Consider the following 16,819-nt stretch of genomic DNA (forward strand, 5'->3'; position numbering starts at 1 on the left):
ACGATCTTGCTCAAACCACTCAACGTAAGAAGCTCAATTTTGGCATACAGGTTGATTCTAGGGTGTAGAGGTTCGATAAGAAGGGATTTTTAGAAATTCCAGTTCCAAGAGGGTGAAACCATCCCTTAAATATTACAATATTTTTTAAAATAAAAACACCAAATCACCACAATACACCAAAACACTTTTATTTTACACTCGACGGGCGTTTCGGTAACCATGTTAGCATCATCAGCAGATGATTATAAACTAAAGTACAATCTACAAGTTGAGCGTTTATATAGTCGCTCAGTGGGCACCGAGTGGGCGTGGCAAAATCTAGCCAACCGAGTCAGAGCCAACATCGTTGTATAATAAAAGTGTTTTGGTGTATTGTGGTGATTTAGTGTTTTTATTTTGCAGTGTAACACCAAAGGTTCCAACCCTCAACTGTAATTTACAATATTTTTTATTTAAAAACGGTCAAGTTTCCGAAAAAACGCTTAAACACGTATATTTTATTTTGTTCTTTTACATATTTTAAGATTTTTTAAAAATGTATACAGGGTGTTTCGAAAATCTGGTCATTGATTAGTCACGATCCTGCTTAAAGCGTTTGACGTAAAAAGCTGATTTTTCGAAAACGGATTGACTTTAGGGTGTAAAGGTTCGATAAGAAGGGATTTTTCGAAACCCGAATTCTAAGGGGGTGAAACCACCCCTCAAATATTAGAATATTTTTTATTTAAAAAACGGTTAGTCTTTCGGGAAAACGCTTGGACATGCATAATTTATTTTGTTTTTTTACATATTTTGAAATTTTTTAAAAAATCATACAGGGTGTTTCAAAATGTTGGGTAATTGATTAACCACGATTCTGCTTAAACTGCTCACAACATAAAAAGCTTATTTTGGCAAACGGATTTTTCCAGTTTGTATGTTAATGGAAATTCTTGCTTTGCTTTATCATCACTATTACAAATGATTAATTCGACGCGAACGAAGTCGCGGGTACACGTTAGTTTTTAGAATAAAATTGTGTTCTAGAATATACAGTATGTCCCCAAAATTGTCTTTATAGAGGAGAAACTTTTTTTATTATTGACGTTTTGAGAAAAATGCATTATCCATAAAAATGTTTGCTGGTTCTAAAATGGTTAATCCCGTTTATATACTTTTCCAAATTTCCATACCATTTTAGAGAAAGTTAAGAAAAACATGAAAATATTGTTAAATTTTAAAATTCTAAAAATCAAAACGCGTTTCTTCAGGAAATTCAACCATATTTTATATATATGGCAGAATAAACCATCGCTTTCACTCAATATTAAGTCATCTATTCCTTTATTGGGTCACAAACCCAAACCCTATAGTGCCTATCGTCACGAAAGGCTCATTCGACACCAATACGGCTCTATAAATGTCGTAGAACTCCTAGAATACTCCTTATAAATCACCAATACGACGACATACACTTTAAGTGCGGTGGCTTGAAACACATTTTATTTCCCGCGATATTTTTTTATAATCCGTGGTAAAAGCCTACGCAAAAAAGGTCTCTTTTTCGTGAGGGTTTTTTTTGGGGGGTGTAGGAGGGACACAAACATGGTCCCTTTTACAAGTCCCCAGGGGTCTTTTAAGCTTGACGTTATCACGATGGTCAGTAACAACAACTATAATACTTTTTACTTATTTCATTTTAGGATTTTCGGACGTCGCTATTTGTTTTATTCCTTTTATTTTCAGTATTGTTTAGGCAAAATGTATGAATTTTTTTATATGGATTTTTTGTTGTTCAGAAATATATCATTACACACTGTTTATCACTTTTCTTAGATAGTTTACAAAAAAATGTATATTGTCTGTATATTTATGAAGAACCCTGTATATCATAATCAAATATCACTTACAGACCCTTTGAATAAAAATATTAAGAAAGGAGTATACAGGGTTGTTCATCACATACGACACGGAGTATTGTAGCTAAACGATTAGATTTTTACAAATTGTAGGTTTTGGGTTCGTTGAAAGACTATTAGAGCTACAATTTAAAAATAATTTTAGAGGATACAGAGTGTCCCAAATAAGTAAAAAGTATTATAGTTGTTGTATTTATTCAAATGGAACACCCTGTATATTATTCTACTTTTAGATTCTACGATTGAAATAAAGGTTAATTTAATTAAGGTTTATCACGCTTAAACCTTACCGTTTTAGAAATATTTTCAATTTTGTGAAAATACAGTAAAAACTTTAAGGCTTCATTTCTCTAAGCATATCAAAGTTTTTAATACTAAATATTTACTGAAGTTGTAAACTAAATATTTACTGAAGTTATTGATCAGATATTGTGTTGCAATAATAAAAATTACACTACTTTATACAGAGTGTCGAAAAATTTATATTAAATAATTAGTAGATTTAAACGGCAATAACTTGTTTAATTTAAACCGAACACCCTGTATATTTTACGTGATTCAGATACACAATTTAATTCTCTATCAAATTGTATTATACCATTTTTTACCTATCTCTTCAAGTTTACGTAGAAAACGCATTTTCTTATAATTTAGACCTCATTTATCACTATGCCTATGGAATATTGACATTTTATATTTTTTTAAAGCAATATATATATGTACAAAATGTACAGGTGGTAAAAATAATAATATTGCAAGCCCATTTGTTTACAAAAAGAAAGCTATTTAAATCTTTGTAAAAGAGTATACCAATAATTAAATATACCACCATTATTTCCATCCAAAAATTAGCTAATTACATACTTAATTGTTTTAATTAAAAATTATTGTAAATAAATGTGGATTTGACTCAGAAATCAATATAATAATTAGTTAAAGTTATGAAAGTGAATGTTTCTCTTGGTATAAATATGCATTCGTCGAAAAATGAAATAAAATTTATAAGGTGTTACTTTTTACCACACTATCTAAATAGTCAATTAATGTAGTTTGTGAAGTTGGAAAGTAAGAAATAGCTCTTTTTTATAGATTTTTTATGTTTTTTTTGTTTAACATACCCCTTGTTTATTTTGAACACAAACCGTTTTTGAACACAAACCGTTTTTTTTTTAATAAAATAACTCGATTAGATTTTTTAGTAATTTGGTAATTTAATTTAAAAATTTGGTAATTTAATTTTTGTTTTTTTTTGAAAACAGTTTGTTGTTTGTTTATCACAGAACTAACCCTTTCCTAAAAAGCAATTATTTTTTTCAAAAGACTATCAAAAAAATTCTACCTAGTAATTAGTAATTAAAGAAGCTAATTAATGACACTCTAGCTTTAAAAAAATGAGTAATTAATTACTCTTTTCTCGCACGTCACTTATCTAGATTGACGTACTGACAAATAAGACCGTCTTCTTTTGTCGTCCTTTATAGAGATGAGAGCGAGATAATGCTTTACTAAATTACACTTTGAACCAGTGAAGTAACAAAGAAATCGAAGCTTAATTAAAGTAGTTAATGGCCAAAATGAAACGGTAAAGCCAGAAGTCATCCTGCCCTTTATTTGGGAAGCGGTGTATAATTAAATTTTTAATTGAATTCCGCTAAAAAGGTTTTGATTTAATTGATTGTAAATCCACAGGAAATATGTAACAAGAATGTTAAATCTTCGTTTAATAAGTGTTTATTTTCCAGAAATATTGTACCTATTATTTTTTTATTTATTTTTAATTCATTTACGTATTCATTTACATATTTCCGGATCACTTTCTAGTAAGAGCCAAAATAAGAATACATTTTAGAAAAATGGATAAGCTCCAAGAAAATCATAACACTGGGATACCAATGGAATCATTGAATACAGTACAATATAACTTTAACAGCTTTATTGATGACAGTACTGTGTTTTTGTATCAAAGACGACTCGATAGTAAGCTCTTGGATCCTGAGGAATGCACATTTAATGAAATCTACGAGAACATTAAAAGTAGTCTAATTGCCGCCACCAAAGAGGCAATAGGAACAAAAGAATACTCTACCAACAAGAAATACTGGTGGAACGATGAGATGGAGTCTTATGTCCAAGAAAAAAAACATATATATATATAAAATATATAAAAATATATATATATATATATATATATATATATATATATATATATATATATATATATATATATATATATATATATATATATATATATATTTAATTCTGTAATCATTAACTATTGATAATATAAACTGCATGGAGTTCTTCTAAAAAAAACAAATAGTGTATAATGCATTTTTTCAGGACTTATGAAAAGAAAATGGAACACCCTTTAAACAGCAAGGAAACAGCGCAAGCAAGTGGTTTCATAAATTAAAGTTTGAAGAGTCTATTAATTCCCTTCAAAACAACGACGTAAAAGGGGAAAAGTTATTAAAGAAAATATTTAGCTGATTAGTTTTAGACTTTAGCGCTCCTACCGCAAGGACAGGAAATGGCAATGATGCTAAGGAATGTGAAATTGGCTTCTTGTGGTTGCTTGTGTCTCAATAAATATTATTAGTTATTAAAATTGTTAAGAAAATGTATTTCTAATAAAAATAGATTAGTTATAATAATTACTTTCAAGTTTTTCAAGAACTTTGTTAATATTTCTGCTGTATTTTCTTTGTAGACAGTATGTGAAAATCTTCATCAATAAAAAAATTACACGATTGCTGAAAATTGCTATGCTGTAAAAGTAAATGGATGTATTGTTTACAATTTTTGAATGGAAAAAACAGCTTTATCGAATTTTTCTTATGTAAACATATTGTAAAATATCCGATCTTGGAAATAAAAAAAAGTTTCAATATCTAAAGTGGTTCTTGAGTTATGGCCTGTTATGTGTTAAAAAGTTGACTTTTTAAATTATCGCGATTAGTGACGTTTTCTCGTTATAAAAAAATGACACCCTAACGATGTCCTTATAATTCCATTTCAGATGCTCAGAAACATGTCTAATGATTTTATCTAGTTATCTCTTGAAAAAAAGTCTTTTAAAAATAAGCGATTTGCGATCGTGATTTTACTTTACTTGATAGGAAAGGCGTATCGGCAACGCCGCAACAGCAAACCTTCGCGCGTCGCATCGGTCGGTCGCATTTCTCTCACTCCGACTTAATAAGTTCCCTATACCGGGTGTTAAATTTTAATGGGGTCAATTATTGAATTCCCTAATTATTTTAGAGAATAATTCTATTTAGGTTTATTGAAGAGCACTAAAACCCACATTCAAAAGAATAATTTTAAATATAAAAATATTTAAAATTTTTTATCGCAAGGAATATCGAGAGATTTGAGACCAAAGGTACCCTAATAAATAACTGCAGACGTGAAGCAAGGTAGGAACAAAGAGAAGATGCAAGAAAAGATACCGACTTGGAAGTTTTATTGTGCGTGGAAGAGAACGATGGAAAGATCAGCACAAGGAAACTTGAGGATGAAATAGGAATAGATCACACTACAGCGTTTCGAATTTTGATACGACATAAATACTATTCCTTTAAATATAAAAAGCACCAAGAGCTACGAGATGGGGACGAAATACGGCGGCAGGCGTTTTGTTTTGATATGATGGAAAGAGCCTTTACCTTAAATAATGAACCCAATGTTCAAAATTATCGATATTGGAACAAAGAAAACCAACACAGGTTTGTCGAAACAAGGACGCAATATCCACAGAAAGTAAATGTTTGGGCAGGAATATTCGGACACAATATTATCGGGCCATTATTTCTTACGCGAAATTTAAATGCAGAATATTATTTGGAACTACTCGAAAATCATATTTTACCTGCTTTACATGATGCCGCTAGGGAAAATCAGGAAGTTTGGTACCAAATGAATAGCTGCCCGGCACATAGTACCCTGGCTGTGTGTGTGTTCGGGAATATTTAGACAATAGTTTTAACGGAAACGTTATTGGCCTAAATCATACAGTAAATTGGCCAGCAAGGTGTCCTGATATTTCGCCAAGTGATTTCTTCCTCTGGGGCCATTTAAAAAACAGAATATGCAAGGATAAAAAATATCCAAACCTAGACGAGTTAAAAGATGCTATTTCTGCCGAATGCAATAGAATTTCAGTTTACCAACTAGCGAATGTAAGAAGAAAATTTTATGATCGTTTGGGTTATTGTCTAGCAGTCGATAGAGGAATATTTGAACATCTTAAATCTTAAAGTTCTAACAATTTAATAGTACCTAAATTAATAAGTTATTGAATATTGTAATAATACTATAATTAACCTGGTAATTGATTACTTTATTTTATTTTAATTCGTATTAATTTGTATTTATAAATACATCTTTTGAGATTTCCGATGTAGGAATGAGTTTTCAATAATAATAAAGCACTAAATAGGTAAATTTGACCTTGACTGGTGCTCATAAGTAAATACAGGGCCATAAGAAAGGAGAAATATTTAAAAAGAAATCGGCGATAACTCGTAAACGGGCTAATCAAAAATATCTAAAATTATTCTTTTGATTGTGGGTTTTAGTGCTCTTCACTAAACCGAAATAGAATTATTCTCTAAAATAATTAGGGAAGCCAAAAATTGACCCCATTAAAATTTACATGGGATTTCCTATGTCCCGTCCGACGATGCAACACCCGGTATATGCGATTTACTTCCACACATGTAAATGCCGACCCAAAAGTAACAGTTGCCAGCACGGTATATGCATTTATATTTTTGTGACATTATTATTTATGTGTATTTTAAATCATACCGTGGAAAATGTGTGTAAAGAACATTGACTGGATTTTTAGAGAAATGGAACTAGACCACCTGTTTAAAAATGTAAGAGTCGGTTTCATTTTAACAGAATTTGTATTTATTTTTAGACTTATTTTCCTTTAACTAAACGTACAAGTACCTTGTAAGAAACCAATTAAATTTGAGCGCATCTTAAAAAAAATCGACACAATATTTTTAGACATTGACCTCCATACAATAATAATCACGAGCCGCCACTGCCAAATACGCTACTGAAACACCTGATCCATGACTGACCTGTGTAATTTACACGATATCTAAACGATGTAATTAAATAAAAAAACTGTCCTTTTTGCATTTTTATTCCCGTTTATTACGAATCGAGAACAATCAGAAAAACTCACCGGAAACAAACCGTATTTTCCTGCCTCTGCTCGGCTGGTTTTCCGTCAAAGCGATAAAATAAATTTCCTTTCATAATTAAGGGCTGCCACCCTAACCACCCCTAAATGAGCGTAACAAGGGACACGCCGTGTTGTGGTGGAATGGAGAAGTTTCCGTGAAAATTTTAATTTGCGACCATAATGGACGAGCATGAGGGGAAACGGGGTAATTGCGACGATGTGGAAATTAAAAAGGGCCCCATCGGTGCTTATTTACGATCTTTGTCGTCAATTGAAATAGGTAGGATAATTGAAAATGGTGCGTTAGAGGCAAAGAGAATTATTCTCAATGTTGAGAATGTAGATCCTTCGTTCTAACAATATCATGCTTTAGACAGGGTATCATAAATTCGATGGTGACCATGTTTTTGGTAGGTATTTCTATCCGTCGTCGTGCTCTTGGTTTTCGGTATGGTATGCCAGTCTGTCCTGGTTATTTTTTTTGCATTGCCTCTCATTGTCTCTACAGGGTGGCACCTCTCATAAGCCGCGGAGGCTCCAAGGAGAAAGGTGGTTTATATCGAAATTAAATTTTGGCAGCATATGTAGGTTAACTGAAAGCATTTTATAAAAATATATAGAATTATACAGGATGTCCCCAAAAAAGTTACACAGCAAAGTTGTGTTTCTTCTAATGGAACACCCTATATATTAATTGATTTGATTCTAGGAAAAAATAAAGGTGAGTTTTATTAAAAAATCATATACCAAAAATCTAAGGATTTTGACATATTTCACGCTTTGTGAAAATGAAGAGTAAATTTTAAATTTCGATAACAGCTACCTAAATTTTAATTGACCTCGTATAGCATGATATTTAATTACAGTAACCATTCTATGTTAAATCAAATTGAAATTTCACCCGAAAAGTTATACAGGGTGAGACAAAATTAATATGGAATATTAGCCTTTAAAAGCAAGTTACTCCTTTATTTTAAATGGAACACTCAGTATATTATTCCGGTGTTCAATAGGAAATTTATATATCTCCAAAATATTATTAAGGTTGTCTACCCCTCAGACAAAGATTTTCCTAGATATTTAAATTTTTATGATTTTGCGTCAGTAGATTTGAAAAAATCTAGGGATGGCTGTGATATACCTTTTGTTAATTTAACAAAAATTAAAGGATGTATAATAAAATACTCAACGGTAATAGAAAGATAGTAAGTAATAAAGTTTAAAACATATTTTAATTATTACAGAATTAAAACTAGATATAAACCGAGATATAAACCTATAATTATTATGTGACAAAAATTAGCTAGATGAAATCAAATGCTCAAAATGTTTCCTTTCCTGTTAACTGCATAAAATGATTATCTTTTCAAAAGATCTTTTCATTTTAAAAGGCATATGTGGAGTTCTGCCTCGAAAAGCAGCTACAATAATTTCTCTCATTTTGTCGACAATAGTTGGTCGAGTTTTGTAAACACTGTCTTTAACATATCCCCATAAAAAAACCAGACTAGATAAAATCAGGAGCATTTAAGTACTCTATTAATTCTCTCTGATGTAAGATAATTTTTTTGTGTTTTAACTGACACAAAATGATAACTAGTTGTTAAAGTTGGACCAATTAGACAGCTATGTTGAAGTACCGTCCGACATATCACCAGCCACCTAGATTTTAAATGTAAATAATGTAAATGAAGATATCTAGGAAAATCTTTGTTTCAGGGGAAGCAACATTAATAGTATTTCTTCAAAATACTATTAAGGTTGCAACCTTAATAGTATTTTGAAGAAATACTATTAAGGTTGCTTCCCCTGAAACTATTTAAGGTACGTGAAGTCTCCACTGAATATCGGAAAAATATACTGGGTGTTCATTTTAAAATAAAAGAGGTGCTTTTATTATATGCTTTTAAAGGTGACCAATGTTCAATATTAATTTTGTCTCACCCTGTATAACTTTCTTTTTGAATCAAGTTTTAATTTGATTTAAAGTACAATAGTTAATAATGGTAAATTCCAATTTAGGTAGCTTTTATTGTAATTTAAAAAATGTTCTTTATTTTTACAAAATGTTAAACCTTACATTTTTGTCATATACTTCTTTTATAAAACTCACCTTTGTTTTTCTCTCAGAATCCGAATATCAATTAATATATTTATATAGGTTGTTCCATTAGAAAAAAACACAACTTTGATATGTAACTTTTTTGGGGACACCCTGTAGAACTCTCTATATTTTTAAAAAGTGCTCTAAATTAACCTACATATGCTCACAAAATTTCATTTCAATACAAACTGTCGTTCTCCTTGGAGCCTCCGCGTCGCATCGTTATAGTACACTATTGTCTCACCACGAGATCAGCATGTTGGTAAAAGATGTTTATCTGTGCTGCTTGTTCTATTTAAATAAATAAATATCTTTATTTAAATAAATAAAATCAACGTGTCGGCTAGGAATGTCGACAGCAGACACACTTACCTTTGAGACTTCGGCCAGTCTCCACTCTTTGTAATAATAAGAGAAAAAAAACGCTGTAAAACAAAAATAAATATTTTTCTTCCACTTTAAAACCAAGATTTCATTTTCACAGTATTGTTATTTTTCGAGAACGAATCTGATAAAACAATTCGTCGGATTTTCGAGTGGACTGGAAAACTTCGGCTCTCATCGAAACCAGCGAACAGCAAGAATATGTATCGCTTACGGAATCGACTGTTCCCGATTTGAAAGCGGACGTCTGTTCGGGACAAAAAAGGGGAATAAAGATTGTCGGTTGCAGTGGCATCGGTCTCAACGAATAATAAGTTTTATCTGGAGCGTGGTTATTTTTCGGTAAAGAGGTCGAACCGTTACTGTTCGTGAATGAATTCTACTTTTTCTCGCTTTTCTATCGATTAAATTAGATATTTCAAGTGGAAATCGAATGATATATTTTCGACAATGATTCAGAATCATCACAGAGTTATTGGCGTAACTACAGTTAACTACAAGTTCGTGATTGTTTAGTTTTTATTTATTTTTTAAGATGATTCTTAAATGGGTATAAAAATTTTACGTTTTCAAACTTCAAAAAGGCATTTAAAAAAAACATATCAAAACATCGTATTTATTGAATATTTTTGTTGCCATATTCATACACTTTTAATTTTTGTATAGTTCACCTGCGTCTGCTTGCGACGAACTTTATTTTATAATACTTTTCAGATCTGGCTAATACTTGGCTTGATCATAAGGACAAGAACTCAAAATTATTTGTATTTCAAAAAATATGTTCTTATTAGATATTGATGAACCTTCCAGTCAAATGAGACACCACTTGTGCCTGAAAAAGTCCACTATGTTGGAGCGAAACGTCGCATAAAAAAAGTGTCCATCTTTCAATTTATTATAAAATCTCATACCCAAGAAAAGGAAAAATAATATATGGATATGGTCTATTAAAGAGGTAACTATTAACATCCGAACCCCTCATACCGACAAAATGAACAGTAACAACGCGAAAAAGTAACATATTAGAAAATGATGTACAGAAATATCTTATATGTGAGGATACTTCATCTACGTGTGATTTGGATACTATAAATTTGGAAGATTCTGTCAGCAGTGATTCTCCTGAATCAGAGTAGTTACGATCTATGCATTTTGTTGTCCTAAATTAAATTTATAGTATCTTAAGTTTTTTTTTAATTAAATATAACATTAATGTTTCTTTTTCATTAAAGAAAAACATTTTTATCTTATATTAGGCTTATATTGTAGGAATCATGTTCTAATGTTATTTCAATTCTTTTTTATCACAGGAATTTATTTAATACTTACACCGTTTTCATACTAAAACTTATTATTTGCTTAGATGGAACACAGCTCCAACATTATTATTATTTATAAGATTTTTTTTCATAAACGTGGGACTAAGAACATCATCATTTAGTACAATGAGAGTACTCATCATTTGTGTCAGATAAACCTAGTTTGAATAAATTGCTTACAATAAAAGAGAAGTTTTGGATTTTTGTCCTCTAGAGCCATATGTTCGAAGCACTGTGCGGTGGTCCGGTCTGTATATGAACTTGTTAATAAATATCATAAACTCATTGAACCTAGTTTGTTGGATGTCGTTTACTCAGTCCAGAATTATTAACATTAAAAAAATAGATCTAACCTTCACCCACCACTTCATTTTAGAAGATTGGTCAAAAAAATTCAAACAAAAAAGTCTGAAATTTGCTAATGATTATGATGCCATTATTTATAGTACCCTTTATCTTTAATTATAAATATTTTTCCGCCCATTCTATGGCTAATACTTTCCGAAACACGGCGGAGGGTTTGTTTATGTTTATTGTATATGTTGTGTCAAAACAAATCAATGTGCATATTTAGTCTACTATATTTTACATATTATAAAAAGTTACGCGCTGTTACTGACTATCGCCAATCCAAAACATAATTTACTGCAAGATACAAAAAACAAATCTGGAAACTGACCCAAGAGACCACGACTCTATCTCCTTCCCAAACGAAACAATCTCTTTGCAGAAGCAAAGCGCGAAAAATAAACCAGTGCGAGATGAACATCGTTTATTTCGACTGGAAACGTTCTCGGCTTGTCTAACGAGAAAATAAGATTGTTTTCTTTGTCGTTGTTTCAGATCGGGGCACGCCGGTGCTCAGGCCTCCCGAGGACGAGGACTCCTTTCCCGTTATCTGTGATAGAGAACTGCACTCGCTACATCGAAATATACCGGCGCTTCGGAGAAGAGACGTGGACACGGCCACCATCAAACAGCACTATTATCCCGAAGGTAAGACACAGAATATTTTTATTTGCAGCCACGTATTCTTTATATTTTATTATTTTTTTCTTCTTCGGGTTCCATCTCCTAATGGAGGTTGGAAATCATCATGGCAATTCTAATTTTAACGGCTGCTCTGAATAATTGGTTTGAAGTCATTCCAAACCATTCTCTCAAATTTTTGAGCCATGATGTTCTTCTTCTTCCTTGGCTCCTTCTGCCCCTTTATCTTTCCTTCTATTATGTACCTCGACCTACTTTCGATTCTTAAAAGGGCCTGAAAACTACTCGTGGGGAGGGCGAGGGGGGATTTTTTTGCGTTTTTTGTTGCCTCGTTCAATTCTGTTTTGTTTTGAGCTATTTCCAAAACGTAGCGGTATCTGTACCGGAGGCAAAGGATTTTTTTTCATAAATCTCAGTGAAATAAGTAAACCTAGACGTTTGTTACGATAATATTTCGTTAATTATATCTCGATTTATGTTATATTGATATATATTCCACAGAATTAATGTATAGTAGATATTTAGGGACAAAACTTTGCACTTAAACTGCAGGAATATAATTACAATATTTTCATGACTTAATTTTATTATAATGAATTAGTATATAAAACTATACCGGGTGTTGCATCATCGGACGGGACATAGGAAATCCCATGTAAATTTTAATGGGGTCAATTATTGGCTTCCCTAATTATTTTAGTGAATAATTCTATTTAGGTTTATTGAAGAGCACTAAAACCCACATTCAAAAGAATAACTTTAGATATTTTTGATTAGCTCGTTTACGAGTTATCGCCGATTTCTTTTTAAATATTTCTCCTTTCTTATGGCCCTGTATTTACTTATGAACACCAGTCAAGGTAAAAGATAACTGTCAAATGAAGTTGTAATTTCAGAAATGTATCTATTTAGTGCTTTATTATTATTATTAAAAACTCATACCTACATCGAAAATATTAGCCATGAATTATACTACCGAAGAAAAAGTAGTGATGATGAAATGGTATTATCAAGGAAATAGTTATCAAAAGGTGTCGGACATGGTTGCTGCTCTGTATCCGAATAGGCCGATACCTGGAAAATCTACAATCGCAAGGAATAGCCAAAGATTTGAGACCAAAGGTACCCTAATAAATAACTGCAGATGTGAAGCAAGGCAGGAACAAAGAGAAGATGCAAGAAATGATACCGACTTGGAAGTTTTATTGTGCGTGGAAGAGAACGTTTGAAAGATCAATCAGCACAAGGAAACTTGAGGATGAAATAGGAATAGATCACACTACAGCGTTTTGAATTTTGAAACGACATAAATACTATTCCTTCAAATATGAAAAGCACCAAGAGCTACGAGATGGGGACGAAATACGGCGGCAGGCGTTTTGTTTTGATATGATGGAAAGGGTAAACACGGATAGGGAATTTTTAAAAAACATATGTTTCACTGACGAATGCACGTTTGCCTTAAATAATGAACCCAATGTTCAAAATTATCGATATTGGAACAAAGAAAACCAACACAGGTTTGTCGAAACAAGGACGCAATGTCCACAGAAAGTAAATGTGTGTGGCAGGGATATTCTATTTCACAAAATAGTACGATAAACAAAATATAAGCCCGTGTTAAAAAATTAGTTCCCACGTTTCCTGAAATTGATCGAGATCCGCCGTGAATTGTTGTTTGTTTTTTTATTGTTAATCTGGGTTAAGAATAAAAAACATGCTTTTGCTCCTTTTTCTTGCCACTTTCTTGCTTGGCCATTTACCATCAGAAGAACAACTATAATCAGAAACATTCATGATTCATATTCAAGAAATTTCCAATTTTTTTCTATAAATGTAATCACACATTTTTGTAAAGTAACAATGTAGATTTTATTAAGATAAATTCAAGCACAATATTTCCCTGAAATGTTGAAGAGAAAATCTGATCAAACAAATTTGAAGCAATTATAATATATCTGTAGTAAAAGTTTTAGCACCCTCTAAACTTTATATTTGCGTTAGCAACGCCTTCAACACAAGTTGAGTCGAGAAGGGCAATAGTCACGAAATTAGACGTTAAGCTGTGCCATCAAAATATGTCATAACTTTTGTAAAGAGCCGATAATACATCGACAGAACTCGTTCTCTTGGAAATTATGTTTGATTTGTCGAACATAAAAGTACATATACGGGGTGTCCCAGCACTTCTGTCAAAAGTTAGGTTTACAGATATAAAAATTTGCCTAAAGAACAAAAAAATGCTTAACGTTTCGGAAGTTTATCTCTTTCCGTCGTTTTTTTTTTCGTTTAAATATTCGAATTAAAGAACATCAAGATTTTTTAAGAAAGGGGGATGGTCACAAATCTAAGAGTTGTCAGCATTCATGGGACACAGGACACAGAATAAATTTTAATAACGCCAAAATTATAATGAAAGAAACGATAGCCTCTAAAAGAAAAATAAAAGAGGCTTTTTTAATACAATCTAATAAAAATAAATGTATTGCTCCTGCATCTGTAGATGTTAGTAATATATGGCAATCGCTTCCTTGATTTTAAAGAACATAAATAAATAAACATAACATACGTAAAAATTAAAAATAATCATACAGAAAGTTTGGGGTTCTTTGGTTTTTCCTTATTAAGTAATTGTTATCAGGTATAGTACAATTCTTTTAAAAGTTCCTCAATATGGCCGACCTAGTTACGAAAATTGGTAATTTTTTTTGATGAAAAATAAGTTGACGTTAGCGAATTCAGAAATTGATTTACTCTTTGGTTAACAATAACATTGGGATTGTCAAGTTGGCGTTATAGTTAGGTTATTAGGTGGTTGTCATAAATCATAAATAAAAACATAGATTATTGAAACTATTTAATAAGAATAAAGGTATTTTACCGCAGATCCGAAGAGATTTTACTAAAAGGTATTTGATAAACTTTCTCAGTCAGAATATTAACTCCCCTCTGTTTCTTATATTTCAGTTAAAGGGAGGTAGGAACTATAAAAGTTAATTTTGTTTTCATGTTTTGACGATATCTGAGAGTTCCTAGAATTATCAAGGTTATTGAATAAAAATAGTTGTTTAATAAGTGAAATTAATAGAAGACTTGGAAATAGGATGATGCGTTTCATGTTATAGTTGATAGATCACCCCATTTCTCTTAATTTGTTTTTATTTCAGTACAGTTAATCACAAATTGAATTGATGTGTACAAAAACAGCTATATATTTTCAAACATCTTATTTAAATAGTTCTTTTATATACTGTTAAACTGTATCAACTACAAAGTGTTTAGCAAAAAGTTATAGGGTAATAAATTTTGTAGATATAATTTATGAAAATTTATATATAAAGATTAGAACACACAATCCTCTGAGGGAAAAAGAAATACTGAAAAACACATTAAATATACTTTATTAAAAATAACAACATACAAAAACAGTCATCCATGCAAACTGTAATAATCAGAACATTATCCACATTATACCTTTATTAAATTTGTGTTCACACTACTGTCAGGAAAGCCAGAAATGTTTGTTTAAATATTAACTTATTTTAAATTGCCAGAAACACATCAGAATATGTCACAACCACAACTATAGGTCTGGAATCAGTACTAAATTTTATACCTAGTGATGCGTCAACTAACAAATATAGGATAAAAAAAGAATTATTAATATATGTAGAGTGTACTATACGATGTCCTTCTGCTTATTTATGAAATGACTTTCCTTTCAAATGTGAGGAATAACAGTAAAATAAAACATAATTTTTGGTTTGGTTTGGTGTTTGATATTCTAACTACATCTATTACAAACCTTAAGTGCTTTTAGTGAGTAACTGTATTTTTTATTATTGTTTGTGTATCCTGTAAAGTAAAAAAAAATATATATTTCAAGAAATATGAAAACAATGAGATAACAAGATATCAAATAGATTCATAAAAACTATTTACAATTGTACCTATTACCACAGAATATCTAGCTTGCGTAGCTAGATATTCTGTGCTTTACCTATTATACATATATTTCAAGTGTTATTTGATCTTTTGTCCCATTACCAACATTACCTTATTTAGGTCTTTTCTACTAACTCAACTTTTAAACCTGTTTTAAACCTTCTTTATATTTTAAAACTAATTTACAACAATCTGTAATGCCCGCGCTGTTTCCTGAAATTAATATAAGTTTTGATCTATTTATTATCATATACATATTACAAACCTGAAAATTACTGATACGAGGAAACTTCTCAAAATAATTAGAGACCTTTTTACAAACATCTGGACTAATTTATTTTCACGAATTTGCCGACGAGTCAATGTTTTCTAATACGTTTTTAAGCGTTTTGCACATTTTTTTAATATCTTCCAGCCTATTCCTCAGTTCTTGATCGGTGAAAAGATTATTTATAAGTATATAATTAGTACTGCAGGCTGCAGGTTAAATAAAAGAACAAAATCAAGTAGAATTTGTGAATAAAACTCAAAAAATAATGAAAATATTTAGAAAAAGGAAGCGTAAACGTCAGTCAGCCAAGTGTCAGAGTTCAATTAGATTTACCACAGATTATCAATTTGAACGATTTGAACTACAGTCGATTCCAGTCCAGATATTTTCGTTTTTTAAGCCTCACATACTGAAGTCCGTCATATTGGGAAATTTTAGGTGAAAACAAGTATAGTAATTGTTAATTTTGAAGTTTAACTTGATATAATATCATTTTAACAGCATTTTAACAGAACGTCAACGGTTTTTTGAAGACGTATCTGTGTTAAAAAACTACGTGTTATCGAATACTTGAATTTAAACAATTTTTTCTTTATTCTTTGTATTTTTTTTGCTTCCGACGACGGAAAGAGATAAACTTTCCGAAACGTTAAGGATTTTTTTGTTCGTTAGGCAAATTTTTATATCTGTAAATCTAACTTCTAA

The 16,819-nt window shown here is 31.1% G+C and overlaps 1 protein-coding gene across 1 annotated transcript in view; it reads left to right on the forward strand.

The window, feature by feature from the left end:
- Window positions 1-16,819, forward strand: part of LOC115884362 (monocarboxylate transporter 2-like) — a 129,821-nt gene that overhangs the window by 48,255 nt on the left and 64,747 nt on the right. Inside the window, exon 2 of the mRNA XM_030902922.1 lies at window positions 11,752-11,904. Within this exon, the coding sequence (XP_030758782.1) occupies window positions 11,752-11,904 (153 nt within the window). The remainder of the gene's footprint in view (window positions 1-11,751; window positions 11,905-16,819) is intronic.

This window comes from Sitophilus oryzae, unplaced genomic scaffold, assembly GCF_002938485.1.
Source record: "Sitophilus oryzae breed Bouriz unplaced genomic scaffold, Soryzae_2.0 scaffold_227_pilon_pilon, whole genome shotgun sequence".
In the NCBI taxonomy this organism is placed as follows: domain Eukaryota; kingdom Metazoa; phylum Arthropoda; class Insecta; order Coleoptera; family Curculionidae; genus Sitophilus; species Sitophilus oryzae.